This window comes from Bos taurus, chromosome 2 (assembly GCF_002263795.3).
Source record: "Bos taurus isolate L1 Dominette 01449 registration number 42190680 breed Hereford chromosome 2, ARS-UCD2.0, whole genome shotgun sequence".
Taxonomy (NCBI): domain Eukaryota; kingdom Metazoa; phylum Chordata; class Mammalia; order Artiodactyla; family Bovidae; genus Bos; species Bos taurus.
In genome coordinates, this window is record NC_037329.1 from 34,250,138 (window position 1) to 34,274,737 (window position 24,600).

A 24,600-nucleotide genomic window follows, 5' to 3' on the forward strand; every position below is an offset into this window, starting at 1 on the left:
AGGAAAATTGCTCATCTACTATCCATAAAGATGCAACTCTGGACTGTAGAAGCATTAATAATCTTTTCTATTCAACTTGTCATTTCAGTAAGTCCTTAACTGGAAACAGACTAGAGAAGGAATCAAGGTCAACCCAATCAGGCAACATCCGTGGATTGTCTCAGACTTCCAGCATCTGTTGGCAAAATGATAAACATGGTCTAAGTAAATATTACAGCCACTCTGTGTGCTTGTTCCACATAGATTCCCTTTATCCTTGACAGTTCCACAATCAGAACCCGCACACAGAGAATGAAGGACTGGCTCCATTGTACTTAAGAACTGAGTATTCATTTAACTCATTTTTTTAGTTTTGAGTTTTTAATTGAAATATAGTTCATCTACAATGCTGTGTTAGTTTCAGGTGAATAGCAAAGTGATTAAGTTATGTATGCAAGCTAAGTCACTTCCGTTGTGCCCAACTCTTTTCGACCTCGTGGATTGTAGCCTGCCAGGTTCCTCTGTGCATGGGATTCTCCAGGCAAGAGTACTGGAGTGGGTTGCCTTTTTCTCCTCCCAACCCAAGGATCAAACCCACACCTTTTACATCTCCTGCATTGGCAGGAGCATTCTTTACCCCTAGCACCACCTGGAAAGTCCTTAAAGTGAAAGTGAAATTCGCTCAGTTCTGTCTGAGTCTTTGTGACCCCAAGGACTGTAGCCCGCCAGGGTTCTCTGTTCATGGAATTTTCCAGGCAAGAATACAGGAGTAGGGGCCCATTCCCTTCTCCAGGGATCTTCCCGACCCAGGGATCAAATTTAGGTCTCCTGCATTGCAGGCAGATTCTTTACCTTCTGAGTCACCAGGGAAGTCCATATATATATATATATATATATATTCTCTTTCATATTCCTTTCCATTATAAGGTGTTACAAGATACTGAATGTATTGATAGTTCCCTGTGCCATACACTAGGTCCTTGTTATTTATCTATTTATACACAGTAGTACATATATGTAAATCCCGGCCTCCTAATTTATCTCTCCCCATCTCCTGCTATTCCCTTTTTTAGTTTTAACTTTTAAATTGCCACAACTATCTCTTTCCTGATGGATTATCCAAAGTTAAAATGAAATGTATTATGTATCTTATACAACTCATACCAAAACATCTATCCTTGTTCTAAGATTAAATGTAACACGTTGGAGCAAAATGCCATGAGTACATGAAAACTGAGAGTTAAAAGAGAAGTGGTTTGGCAAACTTAGTGTAGTTACAAGTACTCCCCCAGCTCCCCATCTTTAAGGACCACTTCTTTAAAAAAGCACAAAAACAAGGAGTCCACAGGCCTGCTGTATCTCAGAAGTCATCCAGACCCTCTTTTTAAAAATAAAGCTACAAACGTCACTTATTATTCAAAAACCTAACTTTTCTCAGGAGATCAATGGATTTGTTCAGTTAAACAGCAGTTTTTTAGGAGATCTTTTCCAGGTTCCCCCTTTGAGAGTTCTCTTTAGGAGTCTTGGGTTGGTTCAGATGGTAAAGAATCTGCCTGCAATGCAGGAGAACCAGGTTCACTCCCTGGGTTGGGAAGATCCCTTGGAGAAGGAAATGTCACTCCACTCTAGTATTCTTGCCTGGAGAATTCCATGGACAGAGGAGCCTGGAGTGCTACAATCCATGGGGTCACAAAGAATCAGACATGACTGAGTGACTAACACTTTATGATGAATGACAAAGATCATAGTGTGTATATATGGTTGTCCTACTAAGATATATAACTACCTTGAAAGAAAGGATTTGAAGGAATTGATTGCACAGTAATTTAATTACAAAAAAAAAAAAAAAAGAATATCCTATATTAAGCAAGTACAGCAGGAAGAGTTTAAGAAAGAAACAGATATGAAAAAATCACAGACTTAATATTTGATCTTGTGCACTGAAGATTTAAAAACAAACTTTATAGCTATATACTTAATTGCTTTAAATATGAAGTATCAGCAATATGGATTTTATTTCTACCACTTTTGTTTTAGTGAATATTTTTTTCAAAATGCTACCTACTCAGGGTACTTATTAAAAAAAAGGTTGAACACAGGAAAATGTGGCTGAAAAAGCATTGTTACTTCTGTGATTCTGCTCAAAATGTGTTTTGATGCCATCAGGGTCAGTTTAGGAGACAATGATTGAGGTCTTTTACAAGGTCATCCCTGCTTTAAAGCCTGTATTAAAAATCTGCTTGTCAATATGAAAATCCTTAAGCAATCCATATACCATTTCAGTTTCATGCATAGTAAATTCAAAGACATTTTAAGAAAGAAATTTTTTATAGAACTTCTATTAATTAAAAATGAACTTTTTTTTTTAAGAAATTAAAATCCTGGAAGACAACAAGGAATTGGAAAATGCTTTGAAAAATATTCAGCTGCCCAAAGAAGAAATTAAGAAACTTAAAGTGGATGATATTAGTAAGATCTTTAAAAACTTCTCATGAATAAATATGAAGCTGAGCACTTATCTTGCTTTTTAAAAACAAAATTGTAGGGTAAATATTATAGTACAACCCTATAATATTACAGGATCTTAATTTAAAAGTCTTACTGTAGCAGTAAGGTTTTATGAAATATCTTTCATATGTTTGTGAATAAGGTTGATATTTTTTCTATAGCTCCATTTCAACACTGTTTTTTTTAAAAGTTTATCTAATTTTAATTTTAGAATGCATGCTTCTAGAAAAACAATAGTTCGATATTTCTAATAACTTGTAAATTAGACAAAATACATAATAAAAATCAAGAAAAACATAGTCTTGATTCTTCACAATTTACTAATTATAAGTTGATTTTATATTATATATTATTATTAAAGAAAATAAATAATGCTGAGTATAGTGGAATGAAGATTTTTCTCTGTTTTTGTTTTTCAAGCATTGTGGTACAAGATGATTCTTCCTCCTCAGTTTGACAAATCAAAGAAGTATCCCTTGCTAATTCAAGTGTATGTAATATTTTCTTTGGTTTAAAAACTATTTATTGAAAGCATGCTGTATTAAATACACATTTGTGAGATAGAATGAACCATTCTCCTCGGTAACAGTTCCTATTGATGCTGTTTTATATATTCCCCAACTAATCAGAGTAAATAAAATATGGCTATTTAAAATAGCTTGAGAAAGTTTTGAGATTTTTAGATGGACTTGCTTGCATTTGCTGTTTTGAATTTCCTTTGTGTGGCAAATTGCCTAATGTGTCAGAATACCTTTGAGATAGAGAAATTGCAGCCAAAAAAATATTGTAAATCATCTTCACATCTTATGTAATTGAGTTAGAAATGAAATAAGGGAATGGAATACATTTTGTGGAATCACACCCCAAATCAGTGCTGACCTACACACAATTTGCTTAAAACACCATGCATTTTTTTTAGTATATCTTATGCCTGCTTTTAGCAAGTGGCAGGTGGCAGAAATGACGAAAAACCCACACATATTCCTTGAAATGCCAACCCTAGATGTATCCGTTTTGGGGAATAGGAGGGGCTGTGTCCCAGAACAACTTCCTTGTAGCAAACCTCTGGGAAAAGCCTGGTCCTCTCTTGATTCTGAGCCAGTTCTAATGCCGCTGGTATTGAAATTTTATCATACAAATGTACTGGGAAATACTAAAGGCAATTCTTGGCCCCGATGGGAAGTTGAGTTTCACAAAAACATCAGAGATTCTCTTTCTTTTTCCCCCTTAGGTATGGTGGTCCCTGCAGTCAGAGTGTAAGGTCTATATTCGCTGTTAGTTGGATATCTTATCTTGCAAGTAAGGAAGGGATAGTCATTGCCTTGGTGGATGGTCGAGGAACAGCTTTCCAAGGTGACAAACTCCTGTATGCAGTGTATCGAAAGCTGGGTGTTTATGAAGTTGAGGACCAGATCACAGCTGTCAGGTGAGCGCCTTCTCATTCAAACAGAAACTGATGTCAGCAAAAGTTATGCAATAACTTCTGGGTTTCTCCATCCTTAATGCCTTAATGCTTTTTGTCTGTTTTCCTAACATCATCTAAAGCTATCATTAATCATCAAGGGATATTTTTACCCAATATGAGAAAAAAATTATTCACGGAAAAGAGTAGAAAAATAATTCGTAGTGAAAGATGATAAATACTCTCTTTCCATGGTTTAGTCATTCTAATAGCCTTTCATTAACATGGCTCACAATTAACAGAAAAATTTGTATAACTCTAGGAATGGTCTGTAGAAAACCGGACATCTGAGTGCTCAAGCCTTGTGGATTCTACCTCATAAATTCAGAAATGGCTCAAGATTTCATCGGCACTAAGCACTTACAGATATCAGACATTCATTTGTAATTAAACTATCATATTAGCAAGAAAGTGTTTTCCTACTTTCACTTGACCAAAAAAAAATTATTTTATGTAATGGAAATTACATTATGAAAACATTTAGAGGAAATACAGATTTATAATCTTACTTCTTCCCAATTACATTCTCAACCACAATTTATGGCTCAATCATTTCTTCCTGAAAAAAAAAAAAGAAAAGAGTCACCAAAATTGTTCCTAATTTGGAAGCACTGTGCAGGATTCTTCTGGATATTTCTTATAGCTGTCAGGTTTCTGTTATTATGGTATGAGTAGGTGACATTAGAGAATAGTAGCTTGTAAATGTAAAAACTAACAGTCTGATTGCACTCTTGGTCATGGATATACGTGCATGCATGACAGCTAAAGGTCAAACAATGCTTCACAGAAAGAGCAATTTAGAAAATTAATTAGTATGTTTCTTTTATCATCTTAATATCACTAATGGTTATTGATTTCAGTGTAGCACACAGAACACAGACTGTATTTAACAAATAGGAGCCAGGCCCAGACAACACTTTTCTGTATTTTTTGTCTCTAATCAAAGCAGAAGAGTTTAGACTCACAAGTGATATTTTTTTAAAATAGAAAAGTAATCATATGCTTTTAAACTTTCATTCTGTGGACACTAATTACACACACACACACACACAAAAACCATTCAATTAAAAGCAAAGTCTATTTGGATAAAATCTAACAAATTAATAAGTAAATTATTAAATAATGTTACACAATCTGTAGGCATTATTCACACTTAACTTCTAGGAGGCTCTGTCTTTCCTACTCACCCAGATTTTTGGCCTTTCCACTGTTTCAACTTTTTTGAGAGATACTTCTGTGTGACAGAGAGTCATAGGAAAGGTAATTCAAAGAAAAATCCCAAGATACAATGTCTCATATAAGACTATGGTATGCCTTACAAATATTAACGCAGCTATCAGCATTATAGACTTAATTCTTTTTTGGCTGTGTGTCACACTTGTTTGTATTAAACCATGCAATAAAACACCAGGGACACGTAATTATGGGACAATATCAAAGGACAGAGCTGTAAACTGCGGTTTATAATTCAACTTTCCAAAGTTGGTAGAGCTAAAAAGTGATTTGTTTGGTGTTGATTAAAAACAATCATTACCATCATACATCATTGTATGTTTGTGCATTTATTTATCACCAAAAATGTGGCATTCAAATTTAAGAGGAATACCTCAAGAAACGGAAGAGATAGAATAGATAACTTCTGAAAGTTTTTCTTTGGATGAATTGAAAATTTAAACCTGATATCCATGCATTGACCTTAACATAAATTGTTATTTCTGTTCAACACATAGAACAGGAAGCCACAAATTCTATTGATTTTTCACAATAACATAAATGACGCTTAGAACTGAAATGAAGATTGGACCAGAGGCTGTAACTGTCTACCTTTACCTCCTCTGAGCCATTTTTGGATGGAACCTGAAGAAAGTTTTTGTACTGTAGATCAGACATATGTTCACTCATTGACTCAGCCATTCAAGAGCAGGTGAAGTAGTATATGCAATTACAATACTCTGTATAAAATCATGCAATTTACAATCTCAGCTTTCAGTGCACTTGCAGTTTCTGAAGAGAGAATAAACCACATGGAGCTTTCTGTATTTGCCTCAGTGAACAGGGGTGTCTGTGTGGCCCATGCAAAGTGCATCTGCAGCAGTGGAGATGCCAACTGGCCTTCACCTTGCTTGAAGCCACTATTCTGCCAAAGTACAAGGGAGGCCTGGAAGCCTGATGTTTTGAGAAGACAAAAGCTAGAGAATAGATTCATAGTGATAATTCTGGAAAGAATTCAATCACATATTTTCCAGAGAAATATTTTAGGAATCAGACCCTGAATGTCTGACCTGAAGACTTGGGATTGTAATCCCTCTATGGTAGCCCTCCAACTCTTGTTGCTGTCTTTCAGTCACTAAACTGTGTCTGATTCTGCAACCCCACCAGGACTGTAGTCCTGGTGGGGTTGCAGTCCCCAGACCGTAGTCCACCAGGCTTCTCTGTCCATGGTCCTCAAATTACCTCTTCCTGCAAAAAAAAAAAAAGAAAGAAAATGAAATTTGTTTCCTTGAATCTCTTAGCAAATGCAATCAGGCTAAATTTTTTACATAGCAAAAAAATCATATGTACATATTTGAAAATACTAGTAAATTCTAGTCAAGGTTGAGAAATAAATTCAACGAAGCAAAGCAGGGGGAAAAAAAGCCCTACAGCTGCACAAATTTTGAATGCCCCAAAGGAAATGCATTTGAGGTCAAAGCTTAAGTAAAACTGAGACCTATGTTCTTCAGTCTCCTTTGCAAGTGGTACACATGCAAAGTGGTACACATTCAGTAGTTACAGGGTCAAATCTGTTCATTTGGGGTAAGTTCGGCACTTTAGACATTCCCACAATTTTGAAACTTTATATAACTTCAGGGATAGTGGTAAGAAAGAATTATATGAGAAACAATATACTGTTATACATGATACCAATAAAAACATTTCCAAAATAGAATAATAATCAATCAATAGGGTTTCAAACTGATCTTTAGCCTAGGGTTATTTTTAAGAGAGAAAATTTGTAATGTCCAGACCAGTCTCCAAAATTAGAAAAACATGCTTTTTCCCCTGTTATTAACATTTGTTGATTTAACTACATTATTGGCAGTATTTCTGATAACCCTCCTGAAAGCTCTTCAGAATTTTGGAGGTAAATTTTATAAAGCTTGGTTGGTCTCAAAGTGCTCAGATTATCTAGCTAACCTTTAACCTAGTCTTGCCACATTAAGTGTTAATGTTTCATTTCCATGTTAACTATTGCGCTATCATTTCCTGTAAATGTCATCCTTTTGGAATAAACCTAGGAAGGGAGCTGTTAAGAATTTCCTGTTCCCATGTATCACCTGTTATTTGCTTTTACCCCAGATGCAAGGCAATATGATTGCTAGCTTCTGGGAGATCATAAAATCATGATTGATTTTATGGCTTCGAACTGGCTTCAAGCACTAGCAGCAAGATTGCTTTGTTTGGTTTTTTGTGTGTGTGTTTTTTTTTTTTGACAAAGAAAGTGAACCTTCTTTTCTTCCATTTGGCTTTTGAAGTTTGTGGGCAAATTGCCAAAATACCACAGTTGACAGCCCGTTTTCTCTACCTACTGTGAACAAGCATCCACACAGGTAGCAACTCTCCGATTGCTACTGCATTTCTCCCCTGAAGACGCCTCAGTGTCCTTCAGAATTAGTGTCGAGTAAGCTGTGACTGACGGGGCTTCTTCCCATCTGTTTGTCCCGGGCATCTGCCCAACTCCTCTGTGCAGCAGAAACGTGCATTTTGAATACATGCAACGAGCAAAATGGTTGCTGTGAAATCCCTTTAAGAAATTCCATTATTCAACTAACGCAAATCACTCCATTCTAGTTCCAGAGAAGAATGAGGAAGGACATTAATGTCACTTAAGGCAACCAAAAAAAAAAAAAGTTTTTCTGGTCATGAGTGTCACTTTGGTCTCATCCCCTTCTTTTCCTTCACTGTCCCATCCAGGCCTCTGTAATGGTTCATTCACTTTGCTTTTTTCTTCCACTGCTTCTGTTTCTTTGAGAGTTTCTTCTATCAAAACACTCCCTAAATAAATCACAATGGCTCTCGAACACCAGCCTTCAGGTAAGCATGGAGTAAATTAGCCCAAAACACTCTTGCTTTGCAGCAATGCACTTAGATTTCTGAGAGTTTCCCAGGACTTTCTGAAGGTCACCATTAAGCATGGCCCTTTGCTCCTAAGGAGAGATTTGTCTTCACACTTGATTTCAAATGGAGGGTCTTTTGTGATGGAGCTTGAATGAATCATGTTCATATTCTAAAAGATACATGTAGTTGTCCAAACCATGATAAACAGAGGGTATCTAAATATGATATGAGAGAGGGATAGATATTTTTCCATGGATGGATGTGACCAAAAATGAGACAGAGATTACAATGTGTGCGTGTGTACTAAGGCTTCAGTCGTGTCCAACTCTTTGCTACCCTATGGACTGTAGCCTGCCAGGCTCCTCTGTCCATAGGATGCTCCAGGCAAGAATATTAGAGTGGGTTGCCCTGCCCTTCTCCAATTATAATGCATGTCAACTTAAATAAAAGGTTAAAATGAGGCAAACTCAAAATTGTTTAAAAATGAGTTTATTCAGGTATAGCAGAGGAATTGCAGTTCTAGACTCACAAACTATTTTAGCAAGCTATAGGCCAGTTCATTGAGGGTTTGGGATAGGCTGTATTATAGGCAGGGAATATAAGGAGGGAAGAGTTCAGTGAGACTCTGTTAAAATCAAAAACAGAGACAAACTTTGACTACTACCTGGGCAGATAAAACTAGTCCCATCACACAAAGCTCAATTCAATGTATTTTGAGGAACTAACCTGACTTGGGTTATTTCTTGTTCTGGTCTCTGGAAACCATAAGCAAAACTTTCCAAGGTTGATATGAGGCCAACTCTCTATCATTTAAGAAAATTTCAGTAATATCAGTTTTCTGTACATCAGGCATATATGGAAATCAGTCTCTTGCAGTCCTGAGGGCACTTGTGTGTGATTTTCATTTTTATTTTTCAGTCCCATTTTAGATTGAAATTCTTTCACATTAACACGTAAGCAAACAAAATCATAAGAAATTAATAAAATTTAAAACAGGAACAACAAACCCTTTTTTTTTTTCCCCCAAAACTTGCAGATTTGGAAATTTGGTTCCACTCAAAATACTATTTCTTCTGGTGTTACTATGAGCCTGTCTCTCTCTCTTTTTTACTTATAAATAATTTAACTACATTTAATATCAAACTCAAAAACAGGTAGCTGTAGTCTGAGAACCTGAACTAACCATTTACTTCTTCAGTGCATTAAAAAATTATTTCCCCTTTTGATCAATATTCATTTGCTGACTATGAGCTTCTTCACCTGAGCCCCAAGTAACACCAGGACAATTAGGGTAGGAGGCCTTACAGCCAGGAGAGTACTACTCAATAGATGTACCAGAGAGTTTAACAGCTCCTTTTATCCTTTGCAGAAAACACAATAATATTATTTTAATTATTTGTAAATGCAACCTTATTATGCATGTGTTTAAACAAAGAAAATGTAGCATTTCTATTAAATCTTTGGATTAAATATGCTTGTGTAATGAAGTAAATGTCATGTGTACACACTTAAAATTCTAAAAATTTGTTTCTTTTACTTTAGAAAATTCATAGAAATGGGTTTCATTGATGAAAAAAGAATAGCCATATGGGGCTGGGTGAGTTGTTTTATATGTTTTATGCCTGTTATTTGGTTCAGCAATCATCATTTTCTAAAGTGTTCGCTTATAAGATTTCTCATGAAATGTTAATGTTGCAACATAATTTGATCTGTCAATGGAAACAGTCAATTTGGATAATCTGGGCTTCAAAGTGGTGGCTTTCAGCGTTTGTTCCTTTTTTAAAAATCATTTTGTTTCTCCTTTGTATAGAAAATTAACTCATAATTGATACTCTTTCACTTAATTTCTGCTATTAGAGTATATAAAACTAAATCATATTTATCAGAAGTTTAATTCCCTTTGTTTTTTTAGAGTTAACATATTTCTTTTATACCTCATCATTTCATTTTAATGAAAAGCTACAATAAAGTTGAAAATTACAGGAAATTTCAAAGTATAAATTCCTTAGGACCCAGTCTATCCTAGTCATATCTTGGCTATTTGATTCTTATTTTTGTAATCAAAATTTTCCCCTGAACTAATGTTAATTTCTGCTAACTGGAAAGAAATAATTATTTATTACTAGTTATAGGTCGTGGAGATCATTTCTCAAGTTTGAGAAACTATACTGGTTTTCTAAATACATACTGAAAAAAAGTGGCGACATTTACCAGTCTTGGGCAATAAAGTCACTGGAAAGTTCAGAGAATTATGGGAAAGAGTTTAGAATCGCCTATTATAAATTATGATAATCACCCTTCAAAGATTTCCTGTTTCACGTTTTGGTCTGAATTTGTACATTTGCAAGTCAATTTGCAGCCATTTGTGCTTGGGTTGTTTTTCTTGGCTGTTTTCTGAGAGCGGCCTGCACAAGATGGAGGGAATGAAACCCAATATTGAAGGGAATCTGCAGGATTCCTCTCAGCTCAGTGACCAGATGAAGAGCTGTTATGAATTTGTAAAAAGTTTTTACTTCGAGCCATTTGGTCCTTCTTAAAACTATCAAGTGTTAAGTATCAAAACAGAATGGAATTCAAATGGGTGGAAATAAATGAAATATTTTATACTGAAACATTTCAGATAAGACTTTTCTTACCATCCATTTTTATAAAATTTCCTAAAGTAAATTCTTGAAAGATTCACATTTTGAACTGAACCCTTACATATAATCATGAACATTTCTTTCAGAGTTTCACTTTGCTTTTACTTCAGGCTTTGAAATAACCATAAAGTGAACCTTTAATTTCATTTCTAGAACATTCTAGGTTGAAGTACTTTGGTAGAGAACCACATATGTAGATGATTTAAGAAACCCACTCATCACATAAAGGAGAGTGGGCTTTATCCATGACTCTGTAACATGTTTCTCTTCTTAGTTTTCTGTTTCTGTGATCATTATACTCTATTCCTCCTTTAAATGTTGGTGTTTTTCTGGATCTGGTCTTGATTCTCATTGTTCTTCACTTTCTTGGGGAAATCCACATGGTTTCAAAGACGAGGCCAACTGCCAGATGCCTGCCACTAGCCCCCACCTCTCTCTTCTGAGCACCACATTTCAAATGCCCGCTGATCATGTTTCCCAAATGTCTTACCGAGGCCTCAAGCTTAACTTGCTGAAGTTAAACATACTACGTTGGTGTTGTTCAGTCTCTAAGTCATGTCTGACTCTTTTGCTGCCCCTTGGACCATAACCTGCCAGGCTCCTCTCTCCATGGGATTTTCCAAGCAAGAATATTGGAATGGTTGCTATTTCCTTCTCCAGGGGATATTCCCAACCCCAGGGTTGAACCCGCATCTCCTGCATTGGTAAGTGTATTCTTTACTGCTGAGCCACCAGGGAAGCCCTAAACAGATAATAGTCTACTTTAAAACAAATCTTCATCTTTAATAAGGACCTTACCACATACCTGAGCTTCCCAGGTGGCTCAGTGGTAAGGAATCTGCCTATATACTGCCTAAATACCTGTGCAGGAAACACAGGTTTGAGAAGATCCCCTGGAAGAGGGCATGGCGACCCACTACAGTATTCTAGCCTGGAGAATCCCATGGGCAGAGTGGCCTGGTGGGTTACAGTCTATAGGGTTGCAAAGAATCAGACACGACTGAAGCCACTGAGCATGCACAGTGTATACCAAGTCACCCAAATTCATAACTCTAGAGATGCTTTCAACTTCTCCAGCTCCCGGACTCCAATATTCTATTGATTAGTGAATTCTGTCAATTCTGCCTCCAAATATCTGAGTCTATTCTCATCATCCTCACTGACATTATTTTAGTTCAAGTTTCTTTATATGTAATTTAAACCAGAGCTTCTCAAACCTTAGCTTATATAAGCATCACCTGGAGAACATGTTAAAGCAGTTCCCAGGGCCCTCACACCAGGGCATCTGATTCTGTACTCCAGAGTGGGGTATGAAAGTCCACTTGCATGGACCATAGGCTGGGAGGTACAGGTTTAAATCTTGCAGTTGTACCTTAACTAGCCTCCTTGCTTTAGTTTCGTAAGCTCCAATGTTGCTGATGAAATTATTGTTCTAAAACACAACTCTTTCCATGTTGCTTTTTCGTTTATATTGCTCATATATATTCTAGGGCTACCTGCTGACTTCAGCCTAGGGCCCAAACACATTTACTTGCATGCAAGGCCCTTGACAATCTGATTGCAACCTACTTTCTCAGTCTCATCTCCCTCTACTTTTCCCCAGACCTTATAAATAATTTGATTTGTCTGTTCCCATGAGTCAATCACGCCTGTTCAATGCACCTCAGTGGCCATCCTCTTCTTCCATGCCCCATGTCTTCCTCTCTCCAAAATGCAAAATTTCTATTTATTCTTTTAAGACCCAACTCAGATATGACCTTTGTATGCTCCAATAGCTCTTTATTACTGCTCTTATAGGAATTACCATTTTATCTTATTTGTGCATTGTTTTCTCTCACAAGGATGTAAGCTCATCAATGGAATGGACTTTGTTTTTCAACTTTGTTTCTCAAATGCTTAGCACAGTATTGGCCATCTCACATATCTATGAGGCTGTTTAAGCTGAATTTAATCCTGTAAGTTAACGTACCTCCAATGTGTCGTACCATGAAATTTGGGGGCAAACGTTCTCTGGTCTAATAATTTGGTAAATTATGAAGTCTATATAATAGTGCATATAGGTTCCATGAAGAACAGTAAAGAAATCTGTTAATTTTTTTTAATATAGTATTACCAAAAAGTATTTGATTCCATGGATACCTCTTTGAGATGTGGTCTTGAAGTCAATAGGGAGTGAAACTGGAGTCTTAGAAAGATACTTTGGCTGCAGAATGAAGAATAGCCTGATCTTGGGAGAGGGAGTGGTTCAAAGGAGTAGGAGGGATGTAATATTGGCAACAAATACCAAGGGCCTGAATTTATGCAGTGAAGAAAGGGGCAAAAATAGGTCATAGTTTTGTGTGCTCTTTTATAATATAATAAGCAGACATCTATGGGAAATTGGAGAAGGGAAAGAGAAAGATGTTGAGAATGACCATTTGGGTTTGTCTATCTATTACTGTGTTCTGTAAACATCTGTTTCCACAAAGTATTAGATACCTTTCTAAACTGAGAAATACACTAAAGCTAACTATACAATTTTTTCTTTGGCCAGTTGGTCAGTAAGTTACAAATCATACATTTCCCTCCATTATCCAGATTAAGAAGGGGAGAGAAGACATTTTCATTGTACCTTTTCATTTTTCTGGCGCACAAACCAAATTCTAGTAGCCTGGATTTTAGCTACTTAATAGATATGTACTATGCACTATGTACTCAGCCCTGTGCTTAGGAAGTGTCTGTTATGACAGTGGTTTCTGACCTGGCAATTTTGCCACTCAGGGGACATTGGCAACGTCTGGAGACACTGGGTTGTCAGAACTGGGGGAGCACTACTAGCATCTAATGAGAAGAGGCCAGAGATGCTGTCAAATGTCCCACAGTGCACAGGACAGCCTCCAACAGAAAAGAACTATCCAGCCCCCAATGTCAATAGTGCCAAGGTTGAAAAACCTTGATTTATATGAAGAAAAATTAAAGCAATTATTCTGACAATTGAAGAGCAGCAGGGGTTTTGCTAAATTATTAGAATAACAACCTCATTCATGGGCTTTGCTTTGTTAATATAGACCTAGCCAGGTGGTGTTGAATAAGCATTAGTTCGTGATTTAATCTTAGTTCCTTTCTCTTCCAGTGACTAATTATAAGCAATTTGAATTGCTATGTGTGATCAACGATGTAAAAGTAGGACAAATGCACCTCTATTGAGACTATATTAGACTGAATTTAAAACTTCCCAACAAGGTTGCTCTAATGTAGGGATATAGAGGAAGTGGCTTGTTGTCAGATGTCCTGCGGTTGAGTCTCAGCTCCGCTTACTCTAAATTTATTCTGAGCCTCAGTTTCCTCATCATGAAATGCAACAATAATTTCCCCCCAAATCACTGTGAGAGTTAGATGAGTTAATAGGAAAGTCATATATTAAACAAATATTGATTCTATTCCCAATGTGTTTCAGATTGCATCATCAGTGCTAGGGGGGACATTCATTAACAAGATGGACAAAAATCTCTACCTTTATCAAGTTGGGAATGGTTGGGGAGCAAGGCAATACGCAAGAAAAATAAATAGCACAGATAGAATGTTAAATAATGATTGATGAAATGGAGAAAAGCAAAGCAAGAAAGGAGTAAGGAGCGTCATACAAGATTGATGCAGTTTTAGATTAGAAGGACAGGTGAGACATTTATTTATTTATTTATTTGAGTTAAGACTTGAAAAAGGAAAGAAGTAAGCCATGCCAATTTTGGAGACAAGAAAATTCCAAGCAGGGGGTGGTGGCATTTGCAGAAGTCCTGGGGCTAGATCATGCTTGGAGAGTTCAAAGAACATTAAGAGAGCCAGTGAGCAAAGAGAAGTGGGATGGGGGAGAAAGGAGACAGAGCCTGTAGGACCACAAAGACTGTTGCAATGACCTTAGCCCCACAAATGTTAACTAGTTATTATTATTGCCTGTAAGCAAAATAGTCCAGTCCGATTTATAGCTCCCATCAGAATACTATTCCATAAATCCCTCAAAATTCTGTGCCGTTCTAAGAAAGTTTTTAAAGATATCCTCCATTTAAACAAAATGGCAAGGCATCTAAGTGCAAAGGACAAAATTCTAGAATTCTCATGGCCAATCTGCTCCGTGGGTTCTTTTCTTACTGCATCCACCCACTCTGCCTTGGAGCCCCACCCATGGGAGAACAGAAAAAAGTCAACTCGGGTGTTTTTTTTTTTTTCCTCTCTTTATTTCTACAATAGAAACAGCTTTTCTAAGCTGCCTGAGAATTTAAAGTACACCTTCTTTTGTTGTGCTGCTGCTATACTAGTTTTGCTTTTACAAATTTCTGGAGACAATGTGTTCATATCGAAAAGGTGACGATTTTATTCAGATACCACACTCTTATCTAATCAGTGAACAAATACAGATTAATATTTTTATAATTTCTAGGATTTGGGACAGAGATGTTCAAAACCCTTTTTACTATATGCAAATGCTCTAATTTCAAATATCATTCTGTGCTTTTTTGTGTTATGGGGCATACAAGAGGAAAAGCAGAACCCAGTATTATAATTTGCAGTGAACGTACTTTTCCAATAAAACCGTAAACAATCAAATTTCTAAAGGACTCAGGCTTACTCTACATGCATTTAAATCTAAAATTAAGAACAAAGAAGAAATCTTTCATTTCAGTAATAGTTGTTGCTAACCTACTAATCCAAACAGATTATTTTTATAAGTAAAAATTTGATCCTGATGAGAATTTTCACTTATCAAAATGATTTTAAAACCCACATTTTCCTTCTGTTTTTAAAATATATTTTTCCTCTATTAAAATACGTTTTAGTTCTCCTCCAAGTATAATGAAAGGAGGCCACGGTATAATTGGAGCTGCCTCTTTTAGTCTGTGTTTTGTAGCCAAGGGTCCTCAGTAAGATTCCCTGGAGATGGAAACATAAAACTGTAAACTAGTTAGAGCATTCTTTTTCTAACAATTGAATTCAGCAAGAGGGTTTAGCTGATCCCTGCGGACCATGTATTTCGTGGATTAAGACTAGACCCCGGCCACTGACCTGCTGCCTGATTTCACCCTGTCTGTCTGCTGTCTCTCCCTCGCTCTGTAGGGCTCTCACTCCCACCCTGTCTTAAGACTGACTTTTCTGTGACAAAAGATGATATGATCTCTCCTGACCTGAGGGCAGATCATTCCCAGAAGTTTGTGGTAATAACAGGGCACACCCTTAGTTAGAGAGCCATATTGTCCTCTTTTGATTTGTAGGGATGTCCTGTGTTGGGGCAAGAATAATCACATCCTAATCTAGCACAGACATTGGTGGGGGTGAGGGTGGGTTTTGACCAGGACACTGCTTAATCCATGTGCCAAGAGGAAGCATCTCTCTCCCAACAGGTAGACAAATTTGCCTTCTGGGGGAAGATGCAGCTTTATTATGAAGTTCTCTGTTCATTTTTTCATTTTCAGGAAAAGGTTCAAATTTCCAAGTGACACAGACACACATCTCCTTCTGTTATCAGAGTCACATTTCTGAATCACCTACTGATTCCCTGGTAAAGAAAAGTGATGAGTGCGAAACCTGCTTCAGACTCTGCAATTTGTATCTCCTTTTGTGTTTGTGTTCCCATTAAGTTGAGGTAGTAGGGGCAAGTAAGATTTGTTAAGGCACCAATGGCTTTTCCCCCTTTGAGCTGCTATGCCAGAAATCCTCAAAACAGAATACGTGTATACAAACTCTGGCCATCTCTTCAGTTCAGTTCAGTTCAGTCGCTCAGTCGTGTCCGACTCTGCGACCCCATGAATCACAGCACGCCAGGCCTCCCTGTCCATCACCAACTCCCGGAGTTCACTCAGACTCACATCCGTCGAGTCAGTGATGCCATCCAGCCATCTCATCCTCTGTCGTCCCCTTCTCCTCCTGCCCCCAATCCCTCCCAGCATCAGAGTCTTTTCCAATGAGTCAACTCTTCGCATGAGGTGGCCAAAGTACTGGAGTTTCAGCTTTAGCATCGTTCCTTCCAAAGAAATCCCAGGGCTGATCTCCTTCAGAATGGACTGGTTGGATCTCCTTCTCTTAAACTACACAAAAGGTTCTTGTGTCATTCCCTTGACGTTCTCTTTTGAAAACAAATTAAGTAAATACACAGATATAAGTTTTGCCTCACATTACTGTTGTACATTGTGGAATGTATCTTGCTTTTACATTTGGAAATGATCTTTTTTGTGTGCACTTTTTAAGAGTACAACTCTGCTTTTGCCATAGCAAGGTCCTGGTGGAAAAACACAGAGGCATGGGTAAAGAAATTTTTGCAGAAAAATTGCAATTGTATCTATCTCTTAAACTGCCCCCTCCATATTCTGATCAGCACACCAAGTCTTTGTAATTGACTAGGATGAAATTGTTGGAACTTGCTGCCAAGAGTGCAAGATAGACATTTAATCTACCCAATCCATATTCCCCAGCTCCCATCAGCACTATTGTGAGTAGAATCATTATACAAATATGTTGGAGAGTTTAGGAGAGTGAATCTGGGACTGACTCCTAACAATGTCTCCACAGTCCTATGGAGGTTATGTTTCATCGCTGGCCCTTGCTTCAGGAACTGGTCTTTTCAAATGTGGGATAGCGGTGGCTCCGGTCTCCAGCTGGGAATATTACGGTATGGAAACATTTCATAAATGTTGCTGCAAAAACATTTAACACATAATTACTCTATATTTAAGGTTGCTAGGAAAACAAATTATGCAGTAAAATTCACCCCAGCATCACTGGGAAAAATATAATCTATAAATGAGGTTGTTTATATGATTCATTATAATCATGTTGCAACAATCAAAGAAATCTTAAGACGAAAAAGGACTCTTCCAAAACCCAATGAATGTTATTCTCTCCTAGAAACCTTGTGCCCCCTGATAAACCAAATCTTTAAAAATCGGAGCTAACTCTGTTTTTGCAGACACACAGGTGTAGCCAAACTGGCTTTTAAGCAGTTCTTAGGGAAAATCAAGCCAAGCCAAGTAATTCACCACCACACAATAGTTTGCAGCTGCCTGATACATTACTCCAGAAGTCAAAGAAACAAAAAATTTGTTCGAGAAGTATACCTTCCATGTGTGCCTATTTTTATGATTAACATCAATGCAGGATGACTATTTGGAGTTAATTATAATAAACGCACAAAAATTAGCTTTCATTAGATCCTCTTCCCTGTGTTGAGGTGAAAATGAGGCAATTGTGACTTGGGAATCTTTATTCAGAGGAAACTATCCCAAATTAAGAGACCAGTGAGAGTACTAGAGGTGGCTGCATTTGTGATTTCTTTTAAAATATAATGAGGTCATTCCTAGCTCAACATTTCCCCCATCAAAGAACTTTGGGCAGAAGTGAAAAAACTGAAGAGCTGTCCTTTCTATTGTTAGGTGCTCCTGTTTCCACAATCTTCTCCTGCATCTCTTCTCCAGGCTTGTTGAGACAACTAGCAGAGCAAATGACTAGGGTGGAGCATCACAGAAAGGAAAGCAAGACCTTTCCTCAGCAGCTCCCCCTGGGAGACTAAGGAGCTGGCTCAGACAGTAAAGAATCTACCTGCGATGGAGGAGATCAGAGTTTCAATCCCTATATTGGGAGGATCCCCTGGAGTAGGGAATGGCTACCTACTCCAGTATTCTTGCCAGGAGAATTCCATTGACAGGAACCTAGCAGGGATGCAAGAAATCAGACATGACTGAGAGACTAATACATTCACTATCCAGCCTGAGTTATCACATGCAAACCTCATGCTCTTACATATTTTACAGCATCTATCTACACAGAGCGATTCATGGGCCTCCCAACAAAGGATGATAATCTCAAGCACTATAAAGTAAGCATTTTCTGTTTTATATATATATGAAGTATATATAATAATATATTTCATATGTGCTAAATAATTGTAAAGCAGTCATTCAGAGTTTACACTGCTGCTGGGTCCACAAGCAAATATGATGATCTTTTGTCAGCTGTAAAACACCTTACTAGAAGGAATTAACTCCCTTTGGATTCTACTTTTTCTTTCCTCATCCTCCTCCCCACCCCCAACCCCTACACAGCTTGAGCGGGCATCATTTATGCCTAAGGTCTCACTCATATGTAACATATGACACATAAACTTTCAGTTTTTCAAACTAAGAATCAGATGGAAGTAATGCAAATGATGATGAAAATGTGTTGCTCTGACTCTTAAATATTTATCAACCAAAGCAATACATAATTTCAGTATTGGTGCTAAGTCCATTGCACAATGATTTAGCTAGTTTTCTATTAGAACTTGCAGCAACTAAAATGTTAATTTTTCCCCTTTTCCAGAATTCAACTGTGATGGCAAGAGCAGAATATTTCAGAAATGTAGACTATCTTCTCATCCACGGAACAGCAGATGGTGAGGTTTAAGCAAGACTCTTACACATAAAAATACTGAGCCAGCATCACTTTGTTTAAGAAACATTAAGCATCCTCCTATGCCTGTGCTCAGGGTCAGTACCTAAGAGTCAGGGACATTTCCATAAGCGAGTGTGATTACTCGCTGCTGACAATGTCAACTGCATGACTAGATAATTGTTGGTGTTCATTTCCAGGCAGTACATTGTCACTCTGCTTTCTGGTATTTAACAGCACTTTAACTCTCTCTCTTTGTTGCAGATAATGTGCACTTTCAAAACTCAGCGCAGATTGCTAAAGCTCTGGTTAATGCACAAGTGGATTTCCAGGCAATGGTACATAATTTCATTTTATTCAGGTTGATGGCCTTAGACCCCTAAGCTAAAAGGAGGACTCTTCTTCTTCTTCTCTTTTTTTTTTTTTTGCTAAAACCTGACAAGAAGGCTATTCAATAGAGTAGGCAGAACATTAGCAAATGACTCTTGGATCTTCCATGAACTCCCTGAGGGACACTAGGCAAACCACGCCACCTTTGCTGACCCCAGTCGAGTCATATATTAAATAAAGGCATCCACAAGATTAGAGGCTCTTCTAGCTCAAACATCCAACAGTGCTATGGTCCTACATACTGACTGCAGCTTCGTGCTTCAAATCCCTGTAAAACCTCAAAGCAGCCAGAAGATTCTGTGTATCCAGTAAGAAGCCATCACAGAAGGCTGTCAGAGACCTCAGAGGCTCCCAGAAATCATGCGGTTCCACTCAGAGCTAGAGAATCCTTCTATCTCTGTGTTTTCTATGCCTGACATGCGCTTGGCCCACCACAGAAGCTCATATTTTCACTGACTGAATGAATGAATGAGCTAGCTGTGAAATCCAGTTGCTTGAGGAGTGGGAAATGGAGACAGAGAGGAAAATAAGGCAAAATCCAAGTCGAGGGAGACAATCCTTGATGGTTCCATCCCCCTTCTCCACTTTTCCCTCACTTGCTTATGTTGCACAAGAACCTAGAAAAGGAAACCCTCCTTCTTTCAGAAATTTGGCTTCTTAAAATAATTTACAGAGGGTGAGGTGAGACTTTTCTGGTCTTTTTTTATCCCCTTTACCATTTTTTAAACTGTGACTCCTAAAGTGCATTCAACTCATAAGAATATAGTATTACATCAATAACCACTAGCCAACTTTATTCAGTGAAAATCATCTTACTGGCATCTCTCCAGCAATAAAATTTAAATCCATAATACCATCTCCCTGTTTTTTTTTTAATAATACTATTTTTAACTCCTATGAAGGATGTTTATGGTTATACATATTATGGATTTTCTACAATAGAGAGGAATTAGATTCAGGGGCTAAAAGCCTCATGGAATTTTTTAGCTAGAAGGCGCCTTAGAGGAAGTGAAATCCAACCCCCTCATTTTTCAAATGAGGAAACCAAGCTCTGGAAATTCAAAGTAACCAACACACCACCCCAGTTCTGGAACCCAGGCCCGGAATCCCAGGGTGCTGGCTGCTGTGAGAGCTCAACCACCCCAATGCGATCTCACATATAGGTTTAAAAAATATGAAACAATGGTGAAAGTTAGTAAAAGGGCTTTAAATCTTCTTGTTCTTCACGTATACATGTAAATTATTTTATTTATGCAAGTATTCTTAGGTATTTCAATGGTAATATTAGAAAAATTACCAGGTTCTGAGAGCACAAAAAAGTCAAAGCCAGATGCACTGTGGGGTTGCAGGAATAAAATAAGTTTCTTCCCTTTGTGTTTCAGTGGTACTCGGACCAGAACCATGGCCTATCCGGCCTATCTACGAAGCACTTATACACTCACATGACCCACTTCCTAAAGCAGTGTTTTTCTTTGTCAGACTAAAACAATACAGATACAAGACTGTATCACAATCTGAACACTTCCTATAAATGCCTCAGACCGTTTACTTGTTTCACTCTTTATGCTGTTAAATGTTGGTATAAACAAACACACGAATGTTGTTCTGAAGGCTGACAGAAGATTCAGAGGACTCAGAAGTTCAACCTAAATATTGTTTACATATTCTGGCACTCTGTGAAAGAAGAGAAAAGGAGGCCCTGCCTTTTGCTTTGGACACAAACAGTGTTTTGTTACCTGTTCATTTGCAGGGAAAAGAATAAAATCAGAAGTTAAAATGCTATTATTTTCTCTGTGTTCCTTCCTTTCAGGTTCCAGTTTCTATCAGAGAAAGAAATGCTTGTGTTAAGCAAATGCTTGAATAATAGGGTGGTCATGGAGGAGAAGAATCTAGAAGCAGTTTGGGATTTTTGTAAATAGAATTCCAAATGCTGGAAAAAAATAGCTCAGAGTGTGCGAAAGCATTGTTCAGAAATCAGGTTGGCAATACATTTTGTAGAGGCACCCTGACGTTTGCTCTCTGTGCTGTCCCTCCAAGAAATGTTTATTAAATTTCTCCCAGAAGATTTCTTATTGTCAAAAGCATTTGATAAAGATAAAGTCAGAATGTTGAATCCAGGCTCCTTTTAAGAAATGCTTCAAATTTGGAAATGTTCCTATTTTAGATTCCTTTTTAGAATGAGTAATGGTAACTGTTTTCAGATTGCTACGCCACACCAAACTAAATAAAACAAAAAATTAAACAAAATGGACATCAATAGCTAGAGAAGGAAAATGTTACGTCTATGAGATTATTTTGGGGTTTTTGTTCTATAAGTTTATTTGAAAAAGAAAAAAATACCAGAAGTACCATAACGTCTGCAATCCCAAAGGCAACGCTCTGCCAGGAACTGTCCCTGTCAATTAGAAACACAGCTAGTGTGCCATCTCTGTGATGACCATAGAATTAAAAAGGTCCACACCAGGTCACCATAAGATATCTCTTATATGAATGTTGAAAGTATCCATGAAACCACCGCTGAGGGGATTTTCATTGGCATGGTTTCCAGCATTGGATTACCCTGGATGATTTCTCCCCACCCTTGGCTTGATCCTGCCCAGTGGTAGACAGGAGACCCTCAACCTCTGTCAGGCTATGTAACTATAAGAGGCATGGAAACTTACAGCTCCAAGGGCCCTCAAAGGTCATATACCATAGCATCTTCTAGAGTTTTCTGATCTTTCTTAGTCCAGAACTCTTTCTCCTATGACTTTCTGAAATCATGCTCCCATTCAGGTCACAGAGGCCCACCTCACCTGTCAGGAAGGGCACGTTGTGGATGTCAGGGGGCCTGAGCAACACCCCTACAGATTCAGGACTGGCCATAGCCCCTCTGCACATCTACGCAACAGCTGATGCTCTGAGGGTCAGAGGGAAGCTATTGCTGTTGTCTTTTCTTCCACAGGGAGCAGTCTGCAAAGCAAACCCAAGACATTTCTGCATAATTTACTCCCCATTTGCTCTCTACACCTAGGAAATGAAGAATAGCCAATAGTCATTGCCTGACACTCTATCAAGGGAGATACCAGGGCAATTACAAATAATAAGGAAGTCTTATTACCTTCACTTATTTTCTGTCTTTGTGAAATGTGTGAAGCTGACATTTAATATCAATGTGCAAAAAGTCATATCCAGTCTCAAGCCTTGGCTCCCACTACTGTAGAGGTAACTTCTATAAGACAGGTTGCCATTTTCTCCAAGTAGAAATCTCTAAGGATTCTCCATGGTCTGTGAAATAATATTGTGGATATTCGATGTAGAACATTGTCATCATCACAGAAAGTGCTATTCAGTGGTGCTGTCCTAGAGGAATCTTCACAGACCATATCTTGGAACATAGCATATTGCATAGGCTCGCCAACTGGTGAATGATTGACCAACTCAACTCTGTTCATGGGAGACTCAGGCTTTCTACATCACTGTTAATGCAACCTTCCCTAACTCCTCAGGCAGAATTATGCAGCAGCTCCTTGGGACCGTGTGTGTTTATGTACTTATCTATCCATTCAAAAAACATCTGTCCAGTTTGTCTATATACCGGACACTATGCAAGGCTTTGAGGACGTAGAGCAGAACAAGGAAGCAATGAGAGTGACAAGGTTATTTTGTAAAATTTTTTTTTTAACATTCACATTTTGTACAGATTTACCAGATTTTTCTTTTGGCTTAGAAAATAAGAGGTACATAAAGTACAAAGATTTTAGTAGAAAATACCAAACTAAAAGGGATAATTAAACATCTTATCATTTCTATTTGCAGAAAGTGAATCAAAATAACAACTATCATTTGCCACACTTTATTCTTGCATATGGGATTTGGGAAGGAGGATGTCCCACCATATTAATTCACCCTACAGGGTATAATAATCTTTCATACATTGCAAACTCGAGATTTTCCTGCATTCATTCAACAAATGCAATTGCAAGTCCCTGATTTAGGTACTATAGGTGACCTTCTCCCAAAAAAAGATATGTATGTTAAACAGTATGCATATCTTTATGCTATGCTATACTAAGTCACTTCAGTCGTGTCCGACTCTGTGCGACCCCATAGATGGCAGCCCACCAGGCTCCCCCGTCCCTGAGATTCTCCAGGCAAGAACACTGGAGTGGGTTGCCATTTCCTTCTCCAATGCATATCTTTAGGCAGAGCTTAAAGTCTGTAAAGATAAGAAATGATTGTAACTACATTGCAAGTTTAAATGAGATCAGGACTCTGGGGGTGAGATTCTTGTATGTGTTAGAGGAAAACCATGAAAAAAATGATGCCATTTCAAAATAATCTCAAATTTTAATCCTGCCATGCTGGCTTTAGAGGTATTTCAAGAGGTTTCAAAATTCTGAGTGACCATCGTATATTTGTTAGCATGAATGAGAAAGAAGCAATAAGAAAATGGGTATCTTACTAAATTTGATACAAATGAGGGAACCTTTATTGAGGCTTAATTTTTTTTCAAATCTTCTTCAAAGTATGACATGTATGATTTATTTCCTTCAATAAACATTTTTTGAGTACCTATGTTATGCACAACAGTATTCTGTGTCCTGCAGGGGTTACAAAGATGAGTTTTTGTGACAAGTTCTCAATTTCTAGACTGTTTCAGTGAAGGCGACTTAACGAATCTGATTTCCCCAACATTTGAGCATTTTTCAGAAACTGACAGATCTTTATGCAAATGTTGTTGCCAAGCTGTTTGTAATGGTGAAATTATACTTTGACAGTAACTCTTTAAAATACATTAAACCCAGCTAAGGTTTTCTTTGAAATGTTGCCAATTAAGTGACTTTAATGAGCTTCTTGATGGTAATGTAATTAAAATTCAGATGTTCTAATTGTAAAAAAAAAAAATACAGTTCTGGGAAACTTAACAGTAAAATAAGCAAATGTGAAATGAAGTAAGGCTAATTTAAATGGTGATTATGTGGTCTTCTGAGAAGATTCTACGAAAACAATGCTTTCAATTATCCTGTTTGTAAAGAAGAAAGATGGCACCTAACAGATATTTTAAATGTATCCCGTAAAGTAGATACTTTGAGTTTATCTAATAAGACAGATTAAAAAATTCTGAACACAGGCAGTCATTCCCACCTT

At 37.6% G+C, this 24,600-nt stretch overlaps 1 protein-coding gene across 5 annotated transcripts in view; it reads left to right on the plus strand.

The window, feature by feature from the left end:
* The window catches only part of FAP (fibroblast activation protein alpha), a 79,197-nt gene extending 57,945 nt beyond the window's left edge, over positions 1-21,252 (plus strand). For 2 of the 5 annotated variants that reach the window (NM_001098001.1, XM_059892669.1), the window contains 9 exons: positions 2,350-2,448; positions 2,908-2,977; positions 3,719-3,913; positions 9,590-9,644; positions 17,227-17,326; positions 18,465-18,529; positions 19,012-19,084; positions 19,345-19,418; positions 20,853-21,252. In NM_001098001.1, the coding sequence (NP_001091470.1) occupies positions 2,350-2,448; positions 2,908-2,977; positions 3,719-3,913; positions 9,590-9,644; positions 17,227-17,326; positions 18,465-18,529; positions 19,012-19,084; positions 19,345-19,418; positions 20,853-20,954 (833 nt within the window). In that variant the 3' untranslated portion in view covers positions 20,955-21,252. The other 3 variants (XM_010801968.4, XM_010801969.4, XM_059892660.1) reach the window with 3 other exon arrangements.
* The last annotated feature ends 3,348 nt before the right edge of the window (positions 21,253-24,600 follow it).